This window comes from Myotis lucifugus, unplaced genomic scaffold (assembly GCF_000147115.1).
Source record: "Myotis lucifugus unplaced genomic scaffold, Myoluc2.0 scaffold_239, whole genome shotgun sequence".
Classification (NCBI taxonomy): Eukaryota; Metazoa; Chordata; class Mammalia; order Chiroptera; family Vespertilionidae; genus Myotis; species Myotis lucifugus.
The window spans coordinates 1,389,086-1,412,187 of record NW_005871287.1 but is presented as its reverse complement, the minus strand read 5'-3'; the positions used below and the strand labels follow the sequence as shown (position 1 = coordinate 1,412,187).

The 23,102-nt window shown below is 44.3% G+C and overlaps 1 protein-coding gene across 2 annotated transcripts; it reads left to right on the top strand.

The window, feature by feature from the left end:
• The first annotated feature begins 7,427 nt into the window (after positions 1-7,427).
• Positions 7,428-22,673, top strand: ADSL (adenylosuccinate lyase). 2 transcript variants are annotated; one of them, XM_006098545.3, is made up of 13 exons: positions 7,428-7,642; positions 11,152-11,355; positions 12,149-12,193; positions 12,528-12,607; positions 15,185-15,356; positions 15,557-15,603; positions 16,179-16,269; positions 16,461-16,530; positions 16,672-16,819; positions 18,558-18,648; positions 20,149-20,238; positions 20,722-20,898; positions 22,420-22,673. In XM_006098545.3, exons 1-13 carry the CDS (start codon positions 7,472-7,474, stop codon positions 22,504-22,506), a joined length of 1,473 nt encoding a protein of 490 aa, XP_006098607.1. In that variant the 5' UTR covers positions 7,428-7,471; the 3' UTR covers positions 22,507-22,673. The 2 variants fall into 2 exon arrangements, with proteins under 2 accessions (XP_006098607.1, XP_023618032.1); XM_023762264.1 differs by lacking the exon at positions 12,149-12,193 and having other exon boundaries at positions 7,456-7,642.
• The last annotated feature ends 429 nt before the right edge of the window (positions 22,674-23,102 follow it).

Below are 23,102 nucleotides of genomic sequence, written 5' to 3'. Positions count from 1 at the left end.
AATACTGGGTTTCATCAGTGTTCACACCCAGGCCCTCCTTTGTTGATGCTAAAATCCTAAGCCAGTGATGGCGAACCTATGACACGCGTGTCAGAGGTGACACGCGAACTCATTTTTTTTGTTGATTTTTCTTTGTTAAATGGCATTTAAATATATAAAATAAATATCAAAAATATAAGTCTTTGTTTTACTATAGTTGCAAATATCAAAAAATTTCTATATGTGACACGGCACCAGAGTTAAGTTAGGGTTTTTCAAAATGCTGACACGCCGAGCTCAAAAGGTTCGCCATCACTGTCCTAGGCAGTGTCATCCACCTCACTGGCCTGCTTTCTTGCTCCTTTTTCCTCTGAGCTCTAAATTTTGAAGTATCCCTGGGCTCAGGCCTGAATTCTGTTTTCTGTTCACGTTGCGCCCCCTCTTCCCCAGATGAGTTCAGTCAGCCCGGTGTTTTTAAATATAACACATGTCTCCTTCCTGCCTAAATTATATCTCCAACGCTGGACTTTCTGATCTCCTGTCTACCTAACTAACTGCTTATCTACTTCTAAGTCTAATGGAAAAGTCCCTCCACTTTCCCTGTCATCTACTTCCCCAATCTTTTCCACCTTAGTAAATGACACCACTGTTCACCCAACTGTCCAAATCCATAGCTTCTTCACATCGCTGATTTAGTCCATCACAGAGTCCTGTCAGTTCCGTACTGAACATATGTCCACATCTCACACCTCACCACAACCAATGTGTGAGTCCAATCACCCTACAGGCTCCCCTGGACCACTGCAGTAGCTTCCTAGCAGTCTACCATCTTTCCCTTAACCCCACCCCAGACTATTCTCTGTTCATGTCACTATCCTCCAATGGTTTCTTCTTACAATTAAAATCCAAACTCCATACCATGATCCATAAACCCCTCACAAATCCCACATGTGCTCTCATCCCCTCTGACTCCTGATCTCAGTCTTACAGTAGCCCGATTAGCCTTCCTTTTTCTTAATCCCACCAAGCTCATGTCTACCTCAAGCCATTATATTTATTTTTCCATTGCTTGGAATGCTCTTTCCTCTGCATCTTTGTCTAGTCACTGATGAAATGTGAGGTCTTACTTGAATATCCTATCAAAAATGGTTGTCACCTCCCCCATCCATACCCTAAACTATTCCATGCTCTTGGCCTGTATATTTTCTTCATAGAACTTACCACTTTCTAAAATTATCTTGCTTATTGGTATGTTTTTTTTAAATATATTTTTATTTATTTCAGAGAGGAAGGGAGAGGGAGAGAGAAATAGAAACATCAATGATGAGAGAGAATCATGGATTGGCTGCCTCCTGCATGACCCCCAATGGGGATTGAGACTGCAGCCTGGGCATGTGCCCTGACCAGGAATAGAACCATGACCTCTTGGTTCATAGGTCGACACTCAACCACTGAGCCACACCAGCCGGGCTTGCTTATTCTTTATTATCTTCCTCACTGGAATGTCAGGACCAAAAAAGACAATTCTCTTCTGTGTTGCTCACCAGCTCTAAAACCTAAAACCCTTATCTATATGCTAATGACTGCTAAATTTGTATTTCCAACCCTTACCATTGAGCTCCACACCTGTATATATAATTGTCTACTCAACATTTCAAAACATCTGAATATTTTTTTTGCTTGTTTGTTTTTCCTCCTGCCACTGCCACAAGGATACCTTGGGTTCTATTCATTTTATTTTTTTAATATGTTTTTATTCATTTCAGAGAGAGGGAGAGAGAGAAACATCAATGATGAGAGAAAATCATCCATCAGCTGCCTCCTGCACTCCCCCTATTGGGGATCAAGTCCACAACCCGGGCATGTGCCCTATCTGGGAATTGAACCATGATCTCTTGGTTCATGGGTGAATGCTCAACCACTGAGCCACTGTGGCCGGACAAAAACAACTGGATATCTTAATGGCACTGTAAACTCAAGTCCATCCTGCCCGTTTGCCCCTCCTCCCACCCTATGGCAAATGGCATTACCATCTATTCAATGATAAAACCTAGAAACCAAGGAGCATCCTTGATTCCACCCCCCTCACTCTCCATAACTAACTCATCATCAAGCTGGACTAATGGTACCTCTTTAATCTCTGTTCTTAATTTCCTCTGCCAGTTCCTTTGTGCAAGCTAGATCGCCTCCACCCCTGGGTCTTTCTTATCTAGTCTTCTGCATTAGCGCAACTGACTTCTCACTTGGCGTTCATGCCAGTTCCCCTTCCCACACTCCATTCTATACATAATAGCTGGGACGATATTTTTCAAAGCAAATCTGCTGAAGTCATCCTCCGGCCTACGGCTTTTTAGTGGCTTTCCATTGCTTAGAATACAACCACCAGATATCCTTATTTCCAAGGTTCTCATGGTCTGGCTACCATCTGCTCCAAATGTACCTCCCTCCCTCTCTTCCCACCTTTGACCTCTCCAACCTCATCAGCTGAGCGTTGTATCCCACTGCCTCGTACAATGCCTGGCACACAGTATGCACTATCGTGGAATGAATGATCCTAATGGGTAACTGGATGTTACATTAACCCTTTGAGTGCCAACCAATATCCTAGGAACGATGCTAAAATTGCCAAGGCATTTTTGCTGATTTTACAGCAGTCTAGGAAAAAAATTATGAATCGCAAGTAAATGAAGTTACATATTCGAAAACTTAAGGAGACCTTTACTACATTGACATATTTAGCAATATCATCATCACTAATAAAAGCAGACTTAGAACTGGACGCCATTTTGAAGCTTTGATAGCACTCCCGGCACTTTTGGCGAAAGACAGGAGGAGCGCGATGGCGCTCCCCAGCACTCTAGGGGTTAAGAATTTGTTTAAGAAATTAGGTATTTGTAAAGCCTGAAAAACAAGGATAGATATAAAAGAGGAAAAAAAATCAGATCTGTTCATGAGGGCACAAGAGATGCAAAAGTAAATTTAGAGATGTTGCTCTTGGTAACAGTGACAACCAGCCGGGAGTGTCTAGGTGACCTTTGGAGATCAAGAACAAAACTCTGGAGAGGCTGTAGACTCAGAAGGTAAGCCTGGCAGACATACAAGCTGTCTCCAAGGGGAGGAAAAGTGGGTTAGACCTTGAGGAAACTCCCACTACTTTCCTTTCCAGGAGTGAGAGAAGGAAGTGTCATCAAAGAAACAGTAGTCAGAGAGGAGAATAATACAGTTTACGGTTTGTGGAGGTTTTTTGTTTGTTTGTTTTTTGCTGATTTTGAGGGAGAGAGGAAGGAAGGGAAAGAGAGAAACATCTATTTGTTGTTCCACTTATTTATGCATTCATTGGTTTTTTAAAAATATTTTTTTATTGATTTCAGAGAGGAAGAGATAGAAACATCAATGATGAGAGAGAATCTTCGATCAGCTGCCTCCTGCATACCTCCACTGGGGATCTTGCCCACAACCTGGGCATGTGCCCTGACCGAGAATTGAACCGTGACCTCCTAGGTCAGTGGTTCTCAACCTTCCTAATGCCGCGACCCTTTAATACAGTTCCTCATGTTGTGGTGACCCCCAATTTCATTGTTACAAATTGAACATAATTAAAGCATAGTGATTAATCACAAAAACAATATGTAATTATATGTGTTTTCCGATGGTCTTAGGCGACCCCTGTGAAAGGGTCGTTCGACCCCCAAAGGGGTCGCGACCCACAGGTTGAGAACCACTGTCCTAGGTCAACGCTCAACCACTGAGCAATGCCGGCCAGGCTCATTGGTTGCTTCTTGTGTGTGCCCTGGCCAGAGATTGAACCGGAACCTTGGCATATTGGGATGATGATCTAACCTACTGAGCTACCCGGCCAGGGCAAGACAGTTTAGTTTCAAAGTAGGAGGAAGAGGCTGTCAAAAAATGCTAAATACTGCAATCACACAGGAAGGATGATTTAGTAAAGGGGGAAAAAACTATTTGGGTCAAAAATCAAAATTATGTAAGACATACAGTGGGAATTTTGCTCCTAGTTTGTTCCCTGCCCATCTCATTCCCTGCATGTCCCCCCCCCCCCGCCAACACTTAGACTTTATCATATTCTTTATGCAAACATATATTATGGAGAAGGACCTTTTGCTTATTAGAGAAGTTGTTGGTAATCAATAAGAATGTGGTTTGGAGGAAATGAGAGAGGGCAAGGAGTTGTAGTGGAATAAGTCAGGGAGAGGGATGAATTTGTTGAATACAGGAGTCCTGGACACTGAGTTAGGGAGTCAGCATCTATTTTTAAATCAGAGGAGAAGGGAGACAGAACTGGAGAGATGAAAAATCCATGATAAAATAATTAAAAGCAAGATAGTTTCCTGAATGAAGAGACAGAAGGCTGGAGGCAGAAACTCCTCGATTTTGTGGAGGAAAAGTAACAGCAAAGTGAAGCAGAGGCAGGAGAAAGGGCTGGAAAGCTGAGGAGACTGTTGCATTTGCAATAGTCACAGTGGCAAGTGAGAACAGTAAACTCCATGGCACATCAAAGCTATGAAACACTGCAGAGTGAAAAATTGAAGGAAGTAAATTCATCTTTCCAGAATTGTCTGCCCTCACCCCCAAAATGAATCCTCTGCAGCTCAAGAGGGGAGATGGAAGAAGACCTAAATGATGAGCCCAGGTGAGGGATGGGTTTCTCTGATTCAGGGTATTCTGGAATTGGTGCTGCAGTCAACTGATAATTCTGGAGTCCAGATGGAGACATGAAGGAGCCATAGAATGAGGACACTGAAGAGGTGCTACAGAAGTTGGGGGAGAAGTACAGTGTCAGGATCTAACTTGTATCTTGGCTATTGTTGGCCTTATTTCTCTTTCTGGGCTAGGCTCCTTTGGGCATTATTCATTCATCCAGGAAACATTTATTGGACACCTATGTTATGTTAGATCCTGTACTAGATGCCAGGGATATGGGTGACCAAGACATGATGGCTGAGTTTGCCATCAATACGAAAAATACATTTTCTGGTGAAAATTATGAGAGGCCTGTAAGAAGCCATCTATGAAATCCCAGAGGTGGGCAGGGAGGACACTACAGGAGTGATCTATAGGTTTTTGAGTGAATCTGAAATAAATGAAACAGAAATGGAAAGATGGCAGGAAAGTTATTGGTAAAAACAAGATCTTTACTTGAGATCTAATCAGCAATGTTTAATATCCTCGAAATACCGTTACTGGGAAGGGGGAGTTCACCTCACCAAACAAGCTGGGAGGTCTTACTTATAGTGAAGGGCTCAGAAGGCAATTTAAAATTTTTGCTTATTGATTGATTTTTGAAAGAGGGTAAGGGCCAGAGGGGGGTTGGTGGGGAGAGAAAGAGAAACTTCAACTTGCTGTTCTACCCATTGGCTGCCTCCAGAATGTGCTCTGACCAGAGATTGACCTCGTAACCCTTATGCCACCTCATCCAACTGAGCTATCCACTCAGGGCCAGAAACAGGTCATTGTAAAGCAGCTTGGTACCTTTGGAGTACCAAGGAAAGGGTACATTTGGAATTAAGAACCAAGTGTCTAGAGACTATCCATCCGCCTGCAATTAACTCCTAGTTGTCCCCTTCTTCGAGAACAAACTAAAGACACTCAACCTGCCCATGGCTTTGTTTTGTCATCTGCAAAATGAGATCATAATGACTAGCATTTACTGGGTACTTACTCTGTGCATTGCACCAAGGGCTTGTACTTGTAGTATTTCATTTAATAATACCTGAGCAACTCAGGGACACAAGGACTTAATGAGATCACTTATGTAAAGCAGTGCTACCTCCATAAACCGAGGAGCTTTTATTATTATTAGCCAACCAGAGGAGAGAGCGGGACCATCAGGGAACGTTCTCTGGACTGGGCCTTAAGCAGTGAGAAAAGAGGTGTTCAGAACGGGGGAATGCCTTCACCAATCCGAGGTGTGACCCGGCGTGGTGTGTGCTGGGAACTATACCGCTTCGTGGCTAAGAGTGCATTATCTCAGGTGGGACGGCCCCACTTAGCTGGGTGAGTGACCCTCAGCACGTCTCTCAGCTTCTGAGTCTCAGTTCCAGCTTGTGGAAGTCCAAGGGGACCATCTGTGTCCGAGTAGAGAATATGGGGTGTTATCCAAGGCGTCCCTTGAGATAAACTTAACGGTGCAGGTGTTGGGGCATTAAGTAGTTGCCAGCGAAGAGACTACTCTAAGCAAGCAGGACCGAGGCTAGGCATTATCATCTGACCTTACATTAATACAGTTAAGACTGCAGGAGGAATTACTCCACACAAGAATATGCAGTTGCAAATCACACAGCACTTTATTACTCACAAGATTCCTGGTGTCGTGGGCTCAGTGGGCTCAGGCTTAACGGGGTCCCCGGGGAAGAGTGGCGTCCTCTGCGGGCAGCGGCGGATCCGTCTTTGGGTGGCTGCCGTCTGGTTGGGTCGAGTCTGCGGGAGGAGGGCGACCCAAGTCTCCGGATTGGAGGTTCGGCCGTTCTTCTGCCGTCCGTGGAGCAAGGCAGCGTGGAGCGTGGATCAAGAGGATGATCATGTCTGAAGTCGGAGCCTGTTTTTAAGCCTGTTCCGGCCCACGGCAGTCCAGGGGGCTATCAGTAGCAGATGTCATCACACAAGTGTTAACCAGAGTACAAGCTGGTTATCAGTCAATCAGAAGGTGTCTATCAGGTTTACATACATCATTCCTAAGGGCAGCATTCAGCTATGGTCTTATCTATATGGTGCAGCGAGGGATTGGCCAGAGTGGTCATTCCCTGTACTCTTTAATATTTCACACAAGTATTTCACACCAAAATAATTTTTCTATAAATCAATTTGTTACTAAGACAACTTGCAACTCAATAAATGCCAATTTTCCTTAGGCATCTTCATTCCTCCTCAGAACCAGACAGGCAGTAGGAGTGGGGGGGAGAGGAGGCGGCAATGATAGCAAACACATGGAGGGCTTTCTAAGTGTCCCGGACGTGGATCTGATGCTCAAACCTCACAGCAGTCTTAGTGTACCTCTTTCGGAGGAGGAAATGAGGAACAGAGCGGCTAAGTAACTTATGGGGCGCTAATCACGCTTCTTGTAAACGAAGAGAAAATGGTTAAGCCTCCAGTGGTTCTCAACCTTCTGGCCCTTTAAATACAGTTCCTCATGTTGTGACCCAACCACAAAATTAATTTCGTTGCTACTTCGTAACTGTAATGTTGCTACTGTTATGAATCGTCATGTAAACATCTGATATGCAGGATGGTCTTAGGCGACCCCTGTGAAAGGGTCGTTCGACCGCCAAAAGGGTCGGGACCCACAGGTTGAGAACCGCTGGTAGACAGAGAGCTAGCAGCCAAAACTCCGCACTCTTGACCCCCCAGGTTTTCCGTGGCCAGGGAGACGGGACCACGTGGAGGAAGTCCCGCCCCCAGCGGAGGAAGTCCCGCCTCCAGACGATTGCTTCCGCCCCGGCTGTCCTGCCCACTCTGGTGGGGTCGCGTGGTCGGCATGGCGGCGCGCGGAGACTGTGGCGGGCCGCCGGCGGCCTGCGGGCACGACAGCTACCGCTCGCCGCTTGCCTCCCGCTACGCCAGCCCGGAGATGTGCTTCGTGTTCAGCGACAAGTACAAGTTCCGGACCTGGCGGCAGCTCTGGCTGTGGCTGGCGGAAGCCGAGCAGGTAACGGGCCGCGGAGCGGAGGGACCCCGCGCAGGGAGGCGGGCCCGCCCCAGCTCGGGCCGGCCCCACGCCCACGTGGGTCTAGCCGCCAGGGGACAGCTGTCCCGCTATTTTCGGCCGGGTGTTCCCTTTCGGGAGGAGCCGGGGCGCCGCCACCTGTTGCCTCACATGCTTTCAGCCCCGGCGGGTTGGAGACGCGGAGGCGGCGGCGAGAAGCGCGGTCTGTGACTTCGAGCCCTGAACCTCGGCGGTTCCGGCAGGAGTGCCCCGCTAGCCCCCGAGCGCCCGCGACGTGCGGTGCTGCCCGTTTCTTTACACATCTTTTCTCATTCAGCCCACAAAGCCCTTGCGAAGTAGGTGATGCTCTTCCCACACGAGAGGGGAGGAAACCAAGCCTCGATAATAGCCAAACGCGTTGTGTGCGCCAGGCCGCCCAGCTGTTGGAACGGAACTGGGATGTGCACCTGGCTGGGTTCGGTGCCGAGCCCGAGCGCTTGATTAGCCACTTGGTCTTCCACCGTGTCTCTGTCGTGATGTTGCAGAAAACCGGGGGAAAATCAAGCAACGCTTAGAGCAGCAGTTCTCAACCTGCGGGTCGCGACCCCTTTGGGGGGTCGAATGACCCTTTCACAGAGGTCGCCTAAGACCATCGGAAAACACATGTATAATTACATATTGTTTTTGTGATTAATCACTATGCTTTAATTATGTTCAATTCGTCACAATGAAAATACATCCTGCATATCAGATATTTACTTTACGATTCATAACAGTAGCAAAATTACAGTTATGAAGTAGCAACGAAAATAATTTTATGGTTGGGGGGTCACCACAACATGAGGAGCTGTATTAAAGGGTCGCAGCATTAGGAAGGTTGAGAACCACTGGCTTAGAGAGTGTGGAGTCACACTTTAATATACGCCGGTGGTGCTTAGAGAGAAATGAATTCAAATCTAAGCAGAGCAAACAAGCAGAGTTTTCCTTTTTATTAAAGAGCCAGCCCTGTGTGTGCTTAGTGGTTATCTCCCTGGAAGCTGTGGCCTTGAAAACAGCACCGTTCTATCCAATTAAAAAATACACCTGGTATGGCGTGAGAGTATGGGCGTATCTAGTCTCTGGCCTCCAAGGTCAGACAGCTAAGTTTATCTTCCTTATTATTCAAGCAGGCTAGAAAGCAAAGTTACTTTTTCAGAATAAGGGGCTGTCTAAAAATTGCAGAGTTGACTTTACAGAATAAGAAACTATCTAAATAGCAGAGAATTTCAAACAGTAGTTTTACAAAACGGGTTAGCCTTCTCAGTGCCTGGACTGTCACTGCAAATTCCGTGTTTCCTAGGCCACTCTTTCCTCTCCACCAGTCCGCGCCTTGCCTCCGAGGAGGAGTCAAAGTAGAGGTTTATTAGACGGGACTTATGGCTTGTTTGATAAGAACTGCGTGTAGAGCTATTCGGGGCAAAGGTTTCAGAAATAGCTCCAGAGGGGCCTTCCCAAAGGAGGGAACGGAAACTGAAGGTGATCCAGAGAGCTGTAAAGTTTCAGAGGAAAATGCCCCAGCGAGCAAGATGGCAGCGCCTGCCGGAGTGGACACTGAATCCTGACGAGGTGACTAGGACGGTGGTACCGTGGAATTTCCCCCAAAGGAAAGTTTCATCTTAGCTCACCCCCTCCATATCACTGTGCTCAAGGAAATAAAGTGACATAATAATAGCGGACATTTCTATAGTGCCTACTATGTGCCGAGCACTCTTTTAAGACTTTACATATTAATAGCTCATTAATCCTCAAAACACCCCATAAGGTTTTACCGATGATGGAGTGTAGGCACAGAGAGGTTTCATAAACTGTTGGCTCAGGTAGCAGTAATGGATAGTAAAAGAGGACATTGATAGCGTGTTGTGGTTTATTATGTGCCAGCATGTACTTTACTCTCTATATCCTTTGGTACTTTATTGTACAGGTTAGGGTAGTGGCATTCCAAGACTTTGCAGGGTCATCGTGGCTAGTCAACAGCTTCAAGCTGGAATTGAACTGTAGAGTTTCTGAATACGTGTCCTTTTCTCTGCCCAGTCTGCATATTGCCTGAAATGCATACAATTTTGATATGACCCCCTAAATTTAGATTACCTATTAGTTAGGGTGTCAAAATTCAGTAGTGAAGGAGGGGAAATGAGGACAGAGATTAAGTGTGAAAAATGAGGAATCTGGAATGAATTTTGAGAAGATACAGTGCTTGGGGGTAGGGAGCAGTTTGGTCACACTGCCCCCTGCTGCTTTGCTTTGGGAGGAGCCCTGAAATGTCATAGGTACCCGCTAAAGATGCACAGCAGCGCGGGCCACGTGTAACTACTGAGCACTTGAAATGTGGCTAGTGTGACTGAGGCACTGAATTCGTACTTTTTAATATTAATCAGTTTAAATGTAAATAGTCTCATCTGACCACTAGTTATCATCTTGGACAAGATAGTTCTAAGATGCAAGATCCTCCCCAGAACCAAGGCTTGGGAGTTTCAAATGAAGTTTGAATAAATTTCACCATCGTACACATTTAGGGTTCTGAGCTGCCTGGGCAGCCAACTGTTTTTTGCCAGCATGATTTTTCCAGTGATGGATGAATGTAAGATGTTGGTGTGTAGCCCCAGCTGGTTTGGCTCAGTGGATAGAGCGTCAGCCTGCAGACTGAAGGGTCCTGGGTTCGATTCCGGGCAAGGGCACATGTCCGGGGTTGCAGGCTCGATCCCCAGTAGGGGGTGTGCAGGAGGCAGCCAATCAATGATTCTCTCTCATCATTGATGTTTCTATCTCTCCCTCTCCCTTCCAATCTGAAATCAATAAAAATATATTTTTTTAAAAAGATGTTGGTGTGTTTATTTTCTCATCAATATCTCTTGGAATTGCTTTTAGTTGCACTGAATTTCTGTATCTAATTTGTTGGGAAAACAACTTACAGCATTCATAATATTGGTTTCTCTGAGTAAATCCATCTGGGTCCAATGTAAAGCTGTGGCTTGGATCCCACTAAATATGACAACATTGCTCATGGAGTATATATTCTAATGATTAGGATGGACATTTGTAAAAATGTCATGTGATGAGTGCTCTAAGTAAAACCAGGCGAAGGGATGAGTGCTGGTGCTCTAAGTAAAACCAGGCGAAGGGATAGAGAGAGAACGATGTCTCACATTGAGTCAGGAAAGAGATCTCTCTGAAGAGGTGACATTTGAGCCCAGAAACCAGAATATGTGAGGGAGTGAGCAGAGGTATGGGGCCAGAGGGAACAACGATCAGAATTACATTGTCGTACATATTGGAGTTTATGTAGAATACAGTTTACCAAGATTCATTGAGAAAGTCATCCCCTCCTAACCATGTACTTTGAGGTACACCAAATTTTAAGAATTGGGAGAGAGAGCATAAATGATAGCATGAACCAATTTTTTTTCTCAGTGTTATTTCAATTCAAATAATTGTGACACCTGAAGTTATGTTATTTTATCTTGTGTGTCCTGCAGACATTGGGTTTGCCTATCACAGATGAACAAATCCAGGAGATGAAATCAAACCTAGACAACATCGACTTCAAGATGGCAGCTGAGGAAGAGAAAAAATTACGACATGATGTGATGGCTCATGTGCACACGTTCGGCCACTGCTGTCCCAAAGCCGCCGGCATTATACATCTTGGGGCCACCTCCTGCTATGTTGGAGACAATACAGTAGGAACCCGTGTTTTGTTTCCACTTAGGATTCAATCATTATTTATAATGCATTTACAAATTGTATTTTACTTTATCCAGTTTGAGAAAGTGATTCCATAGATCTTTAGTTTTAGGGGTATCTTAATGCTCATGAATTTTCTGCTTTTGATATTCCTTCTGTCTAAATTATAAGCCCCTACTCACCTCCATAGACTAAGACCTGCAGATACTGCTTACTCATTGGCATGCTGGACATAACCCAAGGTCTTAGCATTTTCGTGACCAAGGTAATTTTCCAAAGGGATTTTTCTTTCCCAAGTCCATTACAATTCTTTACTATGACATCAGAAAAGAAAAAAGGGTTGCATTATAATTCTTAAACAAAGCCTTTAATTAGAAAAAGTATCAGCATATATTTTCCTAAGAGTTTACTAGGTGCCTGGCACTATTCAGAGCACTTTATGTATATACTAGAGGCCCGATGCACAAAATTCGTGCAAGGGGCTCAGCCCTCGCAGCCACAGCGGCTTGCCTCGGCCTTCGCAGCCCCGACTTCGTCTGGAAGGTCGTCCAGAAGGTTGTTCTGCTGTTCTGTCTAATTAGCATATTAGCTCTTTATTATATAGGATTCATTTATTCTTCATGACAGTCATAAGAGTTAGATGCTATTATCTCCATTTTAAAACAGCTTTATTGAGGTATAGTTTACATACCATAAATTTACCTATTTTAAATATACAGTTCAATGAGTTTTAGTAATAATGTTTGGGCAAAGCTGTTTAATATAAGACCATTGCATTTTCCTTTGCAGGACCTGATTATTCTTAGAAATGCATTTGACCTGCTTTTGCCAAAGGTAAGGAGTTGGCAGAAATTTCCTACCAGCCCTGGATTCCCTGTGATAGGGGATGGGCACTACTTACAAGTAAATCAACACAATAGTCATCTAAATAAATGCTCATTTACTCAGGTGAATGATCCTATATCTAATTTCTAGTCAATTCAATTTTCAAATGTTCATTGCTATGAACTCTTTAAGGCACTTGAAGATACAAAAATGCAAAGATGCCTGTGCCTTCATTGAGCTGGAGGTCTAATTCTATATTAACTTGTGTAAAAGTCTAGTTCCTGATTATGTAATGAGCTCAACCTGAATTCACCCTCTTTCTACCGCATGGTCTTTCTTATAGCTTGCCAGAGTGATCTCTCGGCTTGCTGACTTTGCTAAGGACCGAGCTGATCTTCCCACCTTAGGTTTCACACATTTCCAGTAAGTGATATGATTGCATCTTGGGAACGGGGCTTGTTTATGTGCACCTGGCTTTCATTTAGTGTTCAATTCTTCTGCAGGGAAACCTTGAGGTGGATGATCTCAAAACAGAGCTTAAGCAGATCCCTGATACCTACCCTCAATGCTGTACTGGCGAGAGAGTGAATGTAATAATTCATTTGGGAAGCATGCCTTAGAAAGTATTCATACCCCTTGATTTCATGCTTCTATTCTAGGGAATCTAGACCAAGGAAGTAATCCAAATTATGGGGAAAGCTTTATGTACAAAGATCTTCGTTAAAATATTTATAATAGGAAACAATCTGAATGTCCCGCAATAAGGGAATAATTAAATAAGATATATAGTATATCCACAGGTTGGAATAATATGCAGCCATTAAAATTATTCAGGTAAGACTAATATGGAAACATGCTTAGGTTAATGTTAGGGGATAAAGACAGTATATAAACAGCACAAAAATTGGAAGAAATTATACCAAGCTGTAAATATTGATTGCTATGGTTTAGGAGATAGTAGGGTAATTAATCTTTTTTTCTACTGCTTTTTTAGTTTTTTATTTTTAAAAAGTGCAAATATTTTTATGATTACTCCAAAAAACCCTGTTTAAAAGCTGATGATGTGATTTTTGGAATGCGAGTAGCAGGTTTTGAGTGATGGTAGTTCAGAAGTGCCTTATGTTTTGATGTGGTATTGCTATGGTAACAAGTTTATCATCCTATATCATCAATTTCGGAAAGCCCAAGTTGAGTTTAATCTTCCTAAAAGTTAGGGCCTGTATTTATTGGTAAAAACCTGAAGAAATTATCCATGTGAAGAAGTCAGTGCTCAGTGTCTGTGTGTCTTGGCCAAGACGAATGTTCCTCTCTGCTGCCTCCCTACACACCTAGCATTCCCTGTGTTGCAGCTTCTCTTCCTCTCCTGCATCTGTTGGAGATGCTCAGGGACTGCAGGCATTCCAGTGTTCGCTGGGGATAGCATAATGAGAGGTATCTGCTGCCACAGTTAGCAGGCATTGGGAACTCAGAAAATGGTGTAGCTGTGTAGGCATCTCCTTGGTATGTGTCAGTCACTGCAATGAAAAAGAAAACTTTATTGAGATATAATTCATGTATTATAAAATTCATCCCTTTTAGTGTACAATTGAGTCGTTTTTAGTATATTTACAGTTAAACAGTCATCACCAGTATATAATTTTAGAATATTTTCATTACCCCACAAAAAACCTGTACCTATTAGCAGTTGCGCTTATTCCCCCATTCCATAGCCCCTGGCAACCACTAATCTATTATCTGTCTGGATTTGCCTCTTGTGGACATTTTATTTAAGTAGAAATCATACAATATTCATCTATTTTGACTGTGTTTTGTGTGTGTTTTTTTTAAGCTTAGCATAGTGTTTTCAACATCTACCCACATTTGTCCATTCATCAGTTGGTAGATATTTGGGTCATTTCCATTTGTGGCTATTATGTATAATGCTGCTGTGAACAGATCCTTGCAAATTCATTTATTTCTTTGCTTGTATCTGTTAGCAGGAGTTAGCAAAGAAAACTACTTCAGATTAATTTGGAGATATATCATAGCATGTGGTCTGCCTGCTAGAGACATTCCCAGTGGTGTTTCTTGATTTCTCCAGCTATCAGTATCATCAGCCTAATAGAGAAATTCCATCTGGAACGGTCTAGGTAGTGGTCGGCAAACTGCGGCTCGCGAGCTACATGCGGCTCTTTGGCCTCTTGAGTGTGGCCACGAAGTTTCAATCGCACGTGTGCGCCCGCACGTGGTATTTTGTGGAAGAGCCACACTCAAGGGGCCGCAGTTTGCCGACCACTGGGCTAGGTCATCTATTAGGACTCCTGCATTGTTGCAGTTTATTTGTAATGTTTTATGTTCAGAAACAGACCTGCAGTGGACTGGCTTAGACTTCAGACTACATACACAGCCATTAGCTGTTATGTTCGAGTCCTTTGGTTATGTGTGTTTTAGGGATCTCCACAGTATGGCTGCTCCTCATAAAGTCTTGACTCCTTACAAAGAAAGGCCTTCCTTGATTGCCAATCTAGAGTAGCATTCTCCATTGTCCTCATCCTCATTTTCTTTTTTCGTATTTTTCACAACAAATCAACAGTTACCTTGTTTGTTTACACTACAATGTGCACTCCATTGGACAGGGTGCCTGTTTTGTTTGTTGTTTTATTGCCAAAATCAAGAAAACATTAGATGCTTGGCAAATGGTTTTTACATGAGTGTATGTATATTTCTTACCAAAGTCTGGAGATAAACAAAACAGACATTGTCTCTGCCCTTACATTTCCTCTTGATGATGAAGAGAGAACTGTGTTGGGAGCCCTTTAGCTTTGTAATCTTTGTATACTCATAAGTGGCATAGAATCTCCTTAACTATTATTTGCTCAAAGTTTTTAGCTCCAGTTTTGTCCATCTCTTACTTTAGTTCTTCCCAGGGGTAACAGTGATGACTAGAGGAAGCAAGGAAGCTGTTATGAAAGTCAGTTCTTGGTTTGGAACTTGCCTGTGTTCTCTTTGGGTTGCCTCCAGGCCTGCTCAGCTGACCACAGTTGGGAAACGTTGCTGTCTTTGGATTCAAGATCTTTGCATGGATCTTCAGAACTTGAAGCGTGTCCGAGATGACCTGCGCTTCCGGGGAGTGAAAGGCACCACTGGCACCCAGGCCAGCTTCCTGCAGCTCTTCGAGGGAGATGACCAGAAGGTACTCTGAGAGCGACCTGGGGACACAGGAACTCAGTGGTGGGGCACAGAGAAAAGCGGACCTCCGGGACTGGAGGGGATCGATCTCGGGATGCGTGGCATCTGGACAGGAAGGGGTACGGGGAGCGCAGTCTGCGCAGGATGAGATATTCTCATACTAGACACCCCTGGATTTTTATAGGGATGTCTTTTCTTTCCAAGGTGGAGCAGCTTGACAAGTTGGTGACAGAAAAGGCAGGATTTAAGAGGTAGGTAAATGGGTAAAGGGCTGGTCTCCCTATTAAATGATGAACAGCCTGTGTTCACTGTATCTGTAGATTTGACCCTCACTTTTTTGGCGTTTTCCTTTCCACCCATTTCCTCCCATCACTTGCCTGGGGTTTATTTTCTTATAGCCTGGATTCTATTTTCTTACAATCTGTAAAGAAAAAGGAAACTTTTACTTCTGAGATGTTTAGAATAATAGCTTTACCCATGTTGCTGTTTTTGTTTATTTACTGAGGCTCCAGTGCATTAGTTAAACCTGGCCATTTCCATTGAGGGCCACCGGACTCCACTGTGGCTCCTTCCAGGCACATCCTTCAGGCTGCAGCAGGACATGGGCACATGGGCCGTTTTCCTTCTTGGGGCAGGAGCTGACTGGTGTTAGTAAAAAGGGTGGAAGAGCAGTTTGTTCCAGGAACTCGTTATCAGGTCCTCTGGGCCGAATGTGACATATACCAGTGAGACCAAGCTTTCACTTAGGGTCTGTTTTTGTTCTTTTTTTTGACACAGTCACATTTTGAAATATTTCCATTTAAGGCTCTTTTCTATTTATTTCTAGGGCTTTCATCATCACAGGGCAGACCTATACACGAAAAGTGGATATTGAGGTGCTGTCTGTGCTGGCTAGCTTGGGGGCTTCGGTGCACAAGGTGAGTGGTGGCAGCTGGTGGGGTGGGATGAGAGCTTTGGACACCACAGACAGACCAGTCAGCCTCAGACTTACTTACGTCGCTCAAGGGATGTCAGGTGTCATTTTTAACAATTTGGGGCCCTAGTCCCTGCCCCCAGATTCCTGCATTCAAGAGTGTGGGGTGATGCCTCCACCCCTGCTTTTCCTCAGATCTGCACTGACATACGACTCCTGGCAAACCTCAAGGAGCTGGAGGAACCCTTTGAGAAACAACAGATTGGTGAGTGTGTGTGAAGACTGGCACACCGCAGAGGCGCTGCCAGGCTTGCGGGCGTGTTCAACGGCTCACACGCCAGCATGCGCAGGCTCTCACCCTCCTCTGAAGTCTCTCCGCCTTTGCTTCTTGTCTTTACGTGGGCAGGCTCCAGTGCGATGCCATACAAGCGGAACCCGATGCGCTCAGAGCGGTGCTGCAGCCTTGCCCGTCACCTCATGACCCTGATCATGGACCCGCTGCAGACGGCATCTGTGCAATGGTTTGAACGCACGCTGGATGACAGTGCCAATCGGTCAGTGGAGTGGGGATGTCACAGAAGCATGTTTTGAGTATCTGCATTTCTCATTGTCCCCAGGGAGCCTGGAGTCTCGCTGGGAGGCAAGAATATAGAAAGAACGGTGTGATAAGTGTTAGGATCAAAGTGTGGACAAGGTACTCTTTGTGAGGAGTCAGGGAAATGCTTAAGACTTAAGAAATAAATAGACGTTTTTAAAAGACACATAAGACAAGATCGGAACATGGATAAAAGCCCAAAGACAGAAGGACATTTTACGGAATAAACTGAGTTACTGATAGGCACTGGAGAATGAAGTCTATATGTGGCATGAGATGAGGTGGACCGATAGGGATTGTAGCCAGTTGATGAAGGGTGTTAGAGGCCCTGAAAAGGAGTTTAGCTAATGTTCTGAAGGCAGGTAGATGTCAGCTGTGGTGCCTGGCACAATGACATGTTAATGAGGTGTGCGGTGGGTCAGAAGTAATTTCAACATGTATGTGGTTTTCTACTGTATGTATGTACTTATTTAAAGCAGATTCACATTACACTGGTTTGCTTGCATTGTACCAGGATTTCTTGAGTAGAGGATACATAGTTAAAGCTAGCTTTTTGGGGTCTCTGCGTGACCCAGGGTTTACCTATGGAAATGTGACATGTACTCATTCAGAAATCAGCCGTTGAATACTTTTTAGCAGGGTGTGACCTAGTGAGATATGCCCACTAAAACACCCTGCAACAATTAGGACATTCAGTTATAAGGGGACATTAATTTAGTCAGAACAAGTTACGAGGCTATTTTATTTTTAAAATATTTTTTATTGATTACAGAGAGGGAGGGAGTGAAGGATAGAAACATCAGTGATGAGAGAGAAGCATCAGTTGGCTGCCTCCTGCATGCCCTACACTGGGGATCTAGCCAAAACCTGGGCATGTTCCCTAACTGGGAATTGAACCTTGACTTTCTCGTTCATAGGTCGAAGCTCAACCACTGAGCCATGCCGGCGGGGCTAGGAGGCTATTTTATTTTATTTTATTTTTAAATATATTTTATTGATTTTTTTACAGAGAGGAAGGGAGAGGGATAGAGAGTTAGAAACATCGATGAGAGAGAAACATCGATCAGCCGCCTCCTGCACACCCCCCACTGGGGATGCGCCCACAACCAAGGCACATGCCCCTGACTGGAATTGAACCCGGGACCCTTCAGTCTGCAGGCCGATGCTCTATCCACTGAGCCAAACCAGTTAGGGCACTAGGAGGCTATTTTAAAAATCCAAGTCCACACTGGCACAGTGGCCACGTGAATGGAGAGGAAGGATGTAGACATAAAACAGTGGCAGATGAGCCAGGGCCAGCCTTGGTGGTTGATGGAGTGAGTGTTAAGATTGGTGATGATGTGCTAGTGCTGTTTACTGAGCAGGAGCCACAGGGCGGGAGAGAGCAGTTTTGAGAAGGTGAGCAGGAGGCAGTGGAAAAGTGGCTGAATTCAGTTTGGGGTTTGAGATACCTATGGATCAACCAGGTGGAGCTCTTTGAGTATATGGTCTGGCGCTTGGGCAGGTGGTCTGGACAAGAGGCGATAGATTTGAGGGTTGTCAGGATATTGAGGTTGTTGAAGTCGGAGAATGAAGGAAATTGTCCAAATAGCACATATGACATGAGAAGTCAATAGGACTGCTTGGGACACACCGTACATTTCACTGAAATTGTTATTTGTTTAAAGAGATAACTGAATTGGCTGTTTGTTTTCTAGACGTATCTGTTTGGCCGAAGCATTTCTCACTGCAGATACTATATTGAATACATTGCAGAACATTTCTGAAGGACTGGTGGTGTACCCCAAAGTAAGAGGCCTCAATTAAAAAGCAAAATATTAGGGAGGGGTTGGAGTGTGAGAAGGGGAGTGTAATCTTTTCCTGCTCTGGAGTGGGTATGTTGGGGGAGCTATAGTGTGATCCAGTAGTTCTTCCCAACAGGAGCTCATTCTTCAGGTTGTGACATGAGCTCTAGGGAACAAACATGTGGAGTTTATAGACATGTTTCTAGAAAATGGGGAAAAGTACTTTGAAACAGTCTACCAGCAAGAATCATCAGGTCTGGTGTGACTGGCAGAGTAGACTGTTCCCTTAGCCTGTTTGTTAATCCTCACCTGAGGACTTTTTTCCATTGATTTTTAGAGAGAATGGGGAAGGGGGGCGGGGTGGGCAGAGAACCAGTGGCTAGAGTGTCGGCCTGTGGACTGAAGAGTCCCAGGTTCGATTCCGGTCAAGGGCATGTACCTTGGTTGCGGGCACATCCCCAGTAGGGGGTGTGCAGGAGGCAGCTGATGGATGTTTTTCTCTCATGGATGTTTCTAACTCTCTATCCCTCTCCCATCCTCTCTGTAAAAAATCAATAAAATATATTTTAAAAAGAAAAAGAGAAACATTGACGTAAGAGACACACATCGATTGGTTGCCTCCTACATGCGCCCCTTACTGGGGCCGGGGATCGAACCTGCAATCCAGGTGCATGCCCTTGACTGGGAATCAATCTGTGACCCTTTTGTACACAGGCCGACGCTTTAACCACTTCACCACACCAGCCAGGGCATCCCTTTGCCTATTTTTTTGTTGTTTTTGTTTTTGCTTTTTAATTGTTATTTTCATAAAGTAACATTTTTTTCTCAAAAACAACGTTCAAGCTTCATGTAGAAAACATTCTCAACGTGGCCTCTTCTTTACATTGTTGGTTGTGAGGGTTCTCTCCAGCTGGTCTTCAGTGGTTATTCAGGATGATTTTTCTGTCTTAGCTGTAATTCCAGTTTGGTCGTGGGAGAGTGTCAGTGTAGCCTCCATTTAACCCACCGCCATCTTGGAACCCCCTTTGCCTGTTTTTAAGCGCCTGAGGCAGGTGGGTTCATTCCCGTCAGATACTTGGCTCTTGCAATGGCACTGAAATTTAACAGTTGAGGTTTTAGGAATTGTTTTCAATGAAGCAACTTTTTAAAGTTTCTTAAATCAATATTTCTTTCTTAAATCAATATTTTTTTAAAAAATCAAATATCTGGATTATTAAGAAAAATTAAGCCCTGGCCTGGTAGCTCAGCTGGTTAGAGTGTCGTTCTGATACGCTAAGGTTGCGGGTTTGATCTCTGGTCAGGCCAACCAATGAATGATACGTAAGTGGAACAACAAAATCAGTGTTTCCTCCCCAGAATCAATAAAAAAAAATTTTTTTTAAGAAAAATTAAACATATGGTGTAGATTTAATTCATGACCCTGATGTGCATTTTGCTGGTCATAGTTGATATCTTACTGTGTATATGACTTTGCAACTTTGAGGCCTTTCATTCATTCTTCTAGGTAATTGAGCGGCGCATTCGGCAAGAGCTGCCTTTCATGGCCACAGAGAACATCATCATGGCCATGGTGAAAGCCGGGGGTAACCGCCAGGTTTGTAACTCCTTGTGCTGCTGGATGAATTGAGTGCACCCTTAGTCCTGAAGAGGAGTGGGTGAAGGAAGGAGATTCTGTCATTACCTTCAGCCACGGTATTGGTACAGAACAGTGACCGTATTCTGTCGTAAAATGAGCTTATTCTGGAGGGTGATGGTGTGGACTCAGTTTATTAAAAGTGAATCAATCCCTTGTAGAGAAGGTCCGCTCTTAGTGAAGGGCTTAGGTCTGAATTTCCATAGGAAGTGATGGGAAGTAGGCAGGACACAGAGAGAAGGTTCAGAGCTTTAGAGGAGCCTGCCCTGTCCTGGGTTGTGGTTAGAGTCAAGATCTTGGAGTCAGACTGTAAGGGGAACCACCTCAGCCTGGAGGGGCTTTGTGTACCAGCCAGAGACAGTGTGGATGTGAAGTGTCGGTGACTTATCAAGGCATTCAGATGCCCTGTTAGTGGTGAACCAACAATGCCTCACTGTCTTCCAGGATTGCCATGAGAAAATTAGAGTGCTCTCCCAGCAGGCAGCTGCTGTGGTCAAGCAGGAAGGAGGCGACAATGACCTCATAGAGCGAATCCTCGCCGATGCCTACTTCAGTCCCATTCACTCCCAGTTGGACCGTTTACTGGATCCCTCCTCTTTCACTGGGCGTGCATCCCAACAGGTAAGCATCAGAGCACTTCGGTGGAGCTGCAGTCTTCCCAAATGCCATCTTTTTATACTGCTGGGCTGCAGAACCTGGAATACGGGAATGTTTCCAGTCTGTGGGAGGTGTGATGTGAATGCGGCCAATTAGAATTCGAAGCAGGTTGCTGGCTAGACTGTAAAATTTTGGTTGAGCTGTCTTAAGTATTTTCTGTGTGGATTTCTCTGAATTCTCCTTTGGTCTAGAGCCGTGGTCAGCAAACTGCGGCTCGCGAGCCACATACGGCTCTTTGGCCCCTTGAGTGTGGCTCTTTCACAAAATACCACGTGTGGGCGCGCACGTACAGTGCGATTGAAACTTCATGGCCCATGCGCAGAAGTCGGTATTTTGTGTAAGAGCCACACTCGGGGCCAAAGAGCCCCATGTGGCTCGCAAGCCGCAGTTTGCCTGCCACTGGTCTAGAGAATGTGGTATAATGGACAACAATAGGGTTTTATCTGGTAGATCTGAGTTCAGTCCTGATTTCTGGCATTTACTGACTGACAAGATAAAAATATACATCTCGTAAAGGGATGTGAGATCGAAAGGCCTAGCATGATGCTTGGTGCATAGTATGTATTCAGTAAGTGTTTGTCGTTTTTCCTCTTGGTCTTTTGGGGACCACAAGAGTCGATTCAGAAGCATTTATCAAGTGCAGACCCAAGTGCTCAGTATGTTTTAATGTAGGGGCTTTAAAGATGTTAGATTCTTCAGGGAGCTCAAAACTTAGTGAAGACTTGTAAATAGTTCATTATAATACCAAGCAGTACACACAGGAATTGAGGGAAGCACATCTTTTGGGGGATCACAAAGGATGACATAACCCTAGAATAGTAGAAGGTGGTGAAGACTTCTTGGACAGCATGACATCTGAGCTGAATCTTAGGGCCAAGTAAGAGTTAACCTGGGGTCACCAGTCTGAGAGGATATGTCCAACATTGGAGAGAGAAATTGCAGTCATTTGATGGCATATCAAGTGCCTCAGAAGTAGTTATAGGATTTAAAGTGGAAGACAGGCCAGAGTTTATCATTTATATTCAAATCACTCTGGAGTTGTGGATTTGAAAGACTTAAACAGGAGGTAGGGAGGCCAACAACGAGGCTGCTGCATAGGCCAAGCACTGGTTATGAGGGCTTTGAGCCAAGGCAGTGGCTGTTACAGGCAAGGGGAGAGATTTGAGGGCTCTTAGAAGGGTAAGCACTTGGCAGCTGGTTGAATGAGGGGCGGGAAGAAGCAGTGATGATTGTAGCTTGGGTAACTGGGTGGAGAATGGTGAGACCCACTGAAAACACAGCTTGGAAGGATAGCATATGTGGGCATGGTGGCTAAGCTGCCTGTGTCTAGGGAGAGAATTCTGACAGGCAATTGAGAAAAATAGCTCAATGGTGGAGTAAATTCTTTATCAAATTAGGTCTCAGTGATATAAACTGACACTGAAAAAGTATTAGCAAAACTGACATCTTAATGTTTTGTTTCATATTTGCTTTCCTTTTTGGCAGGTACGGAGATTCTTAGAAGAGGAGGTTTATCCCCTGTTAAAACCATATGAACATGTAATGAAGGTGAAAGCAGAATTATGTCTGTAGAGTTGGAAGAGAATTAAACAAAAAGTCATTGTTGGCTGTGTTAACTTTAGTGCCTTATTTTATCTCAAAAATTGTTACCTTAAGTTAATATAGCACTGTTTTCTTTCTGTGGCACTTTCACATTTCTCAAGGTTTACAAAGCAGAAATAAACTGCGTTGTAGTTGGACTCTTCTTTTTTACAGCAAAACAGACTTAACGTAATAAATGTAGCTCATAGTTCACCCTCTGTTCTTCGAGGCGTATTTTCCCTCTAATCTAGTCCTTTTCACACGTTCACTTGATTTCAAGTTAGTAAAGTTCCTGGTCCTCTCTTTTGAAGGTAAATTTGATCTGGGTCTAAGACGCAAAGCAACCTGGATTCAGTGACTCAGTGTGGTTGGATATCTTTATTTCAGTTATGTTTGGCTAAAATAAGTAATGAAATTTGGAGATATAATAAGTTCTCAAAGAAACTGATTTGATCATCAGGCTTACTCAGCTCAGATTGTACCTGACCTTCATCTTTTGATAAGGCTTTTATATATCAAGTAAAAGCCAATAGGGAATATTGATTTCATCAAGGCCTTTGACAATCTTTAATCCTGGTTACACAAAC

Coding starts and splice junctions, on each gene's coding strand:
- ADSL (XM_006098545.3), top strand. CDS start 7,472: ATGGCGGCGCGCGGAGACTGTGGCGGGCCGCCGGCGGCCTGCGGGCAC. Junction 12,194..12,527: donor TTGACCTGCTTTTGCCAAAG/GTAAGGAGTTGG, acceptor TCTTTCTTATAG/CTTGCCAGAGTGATCTCTCG. Junction 12,608..15,184: donor TTAGGTTTCACACATTTCCA/GTAAGTGATATG, acceptor GGTTGCCTCCAG/GCCTGCTCAGCTGACCACAG.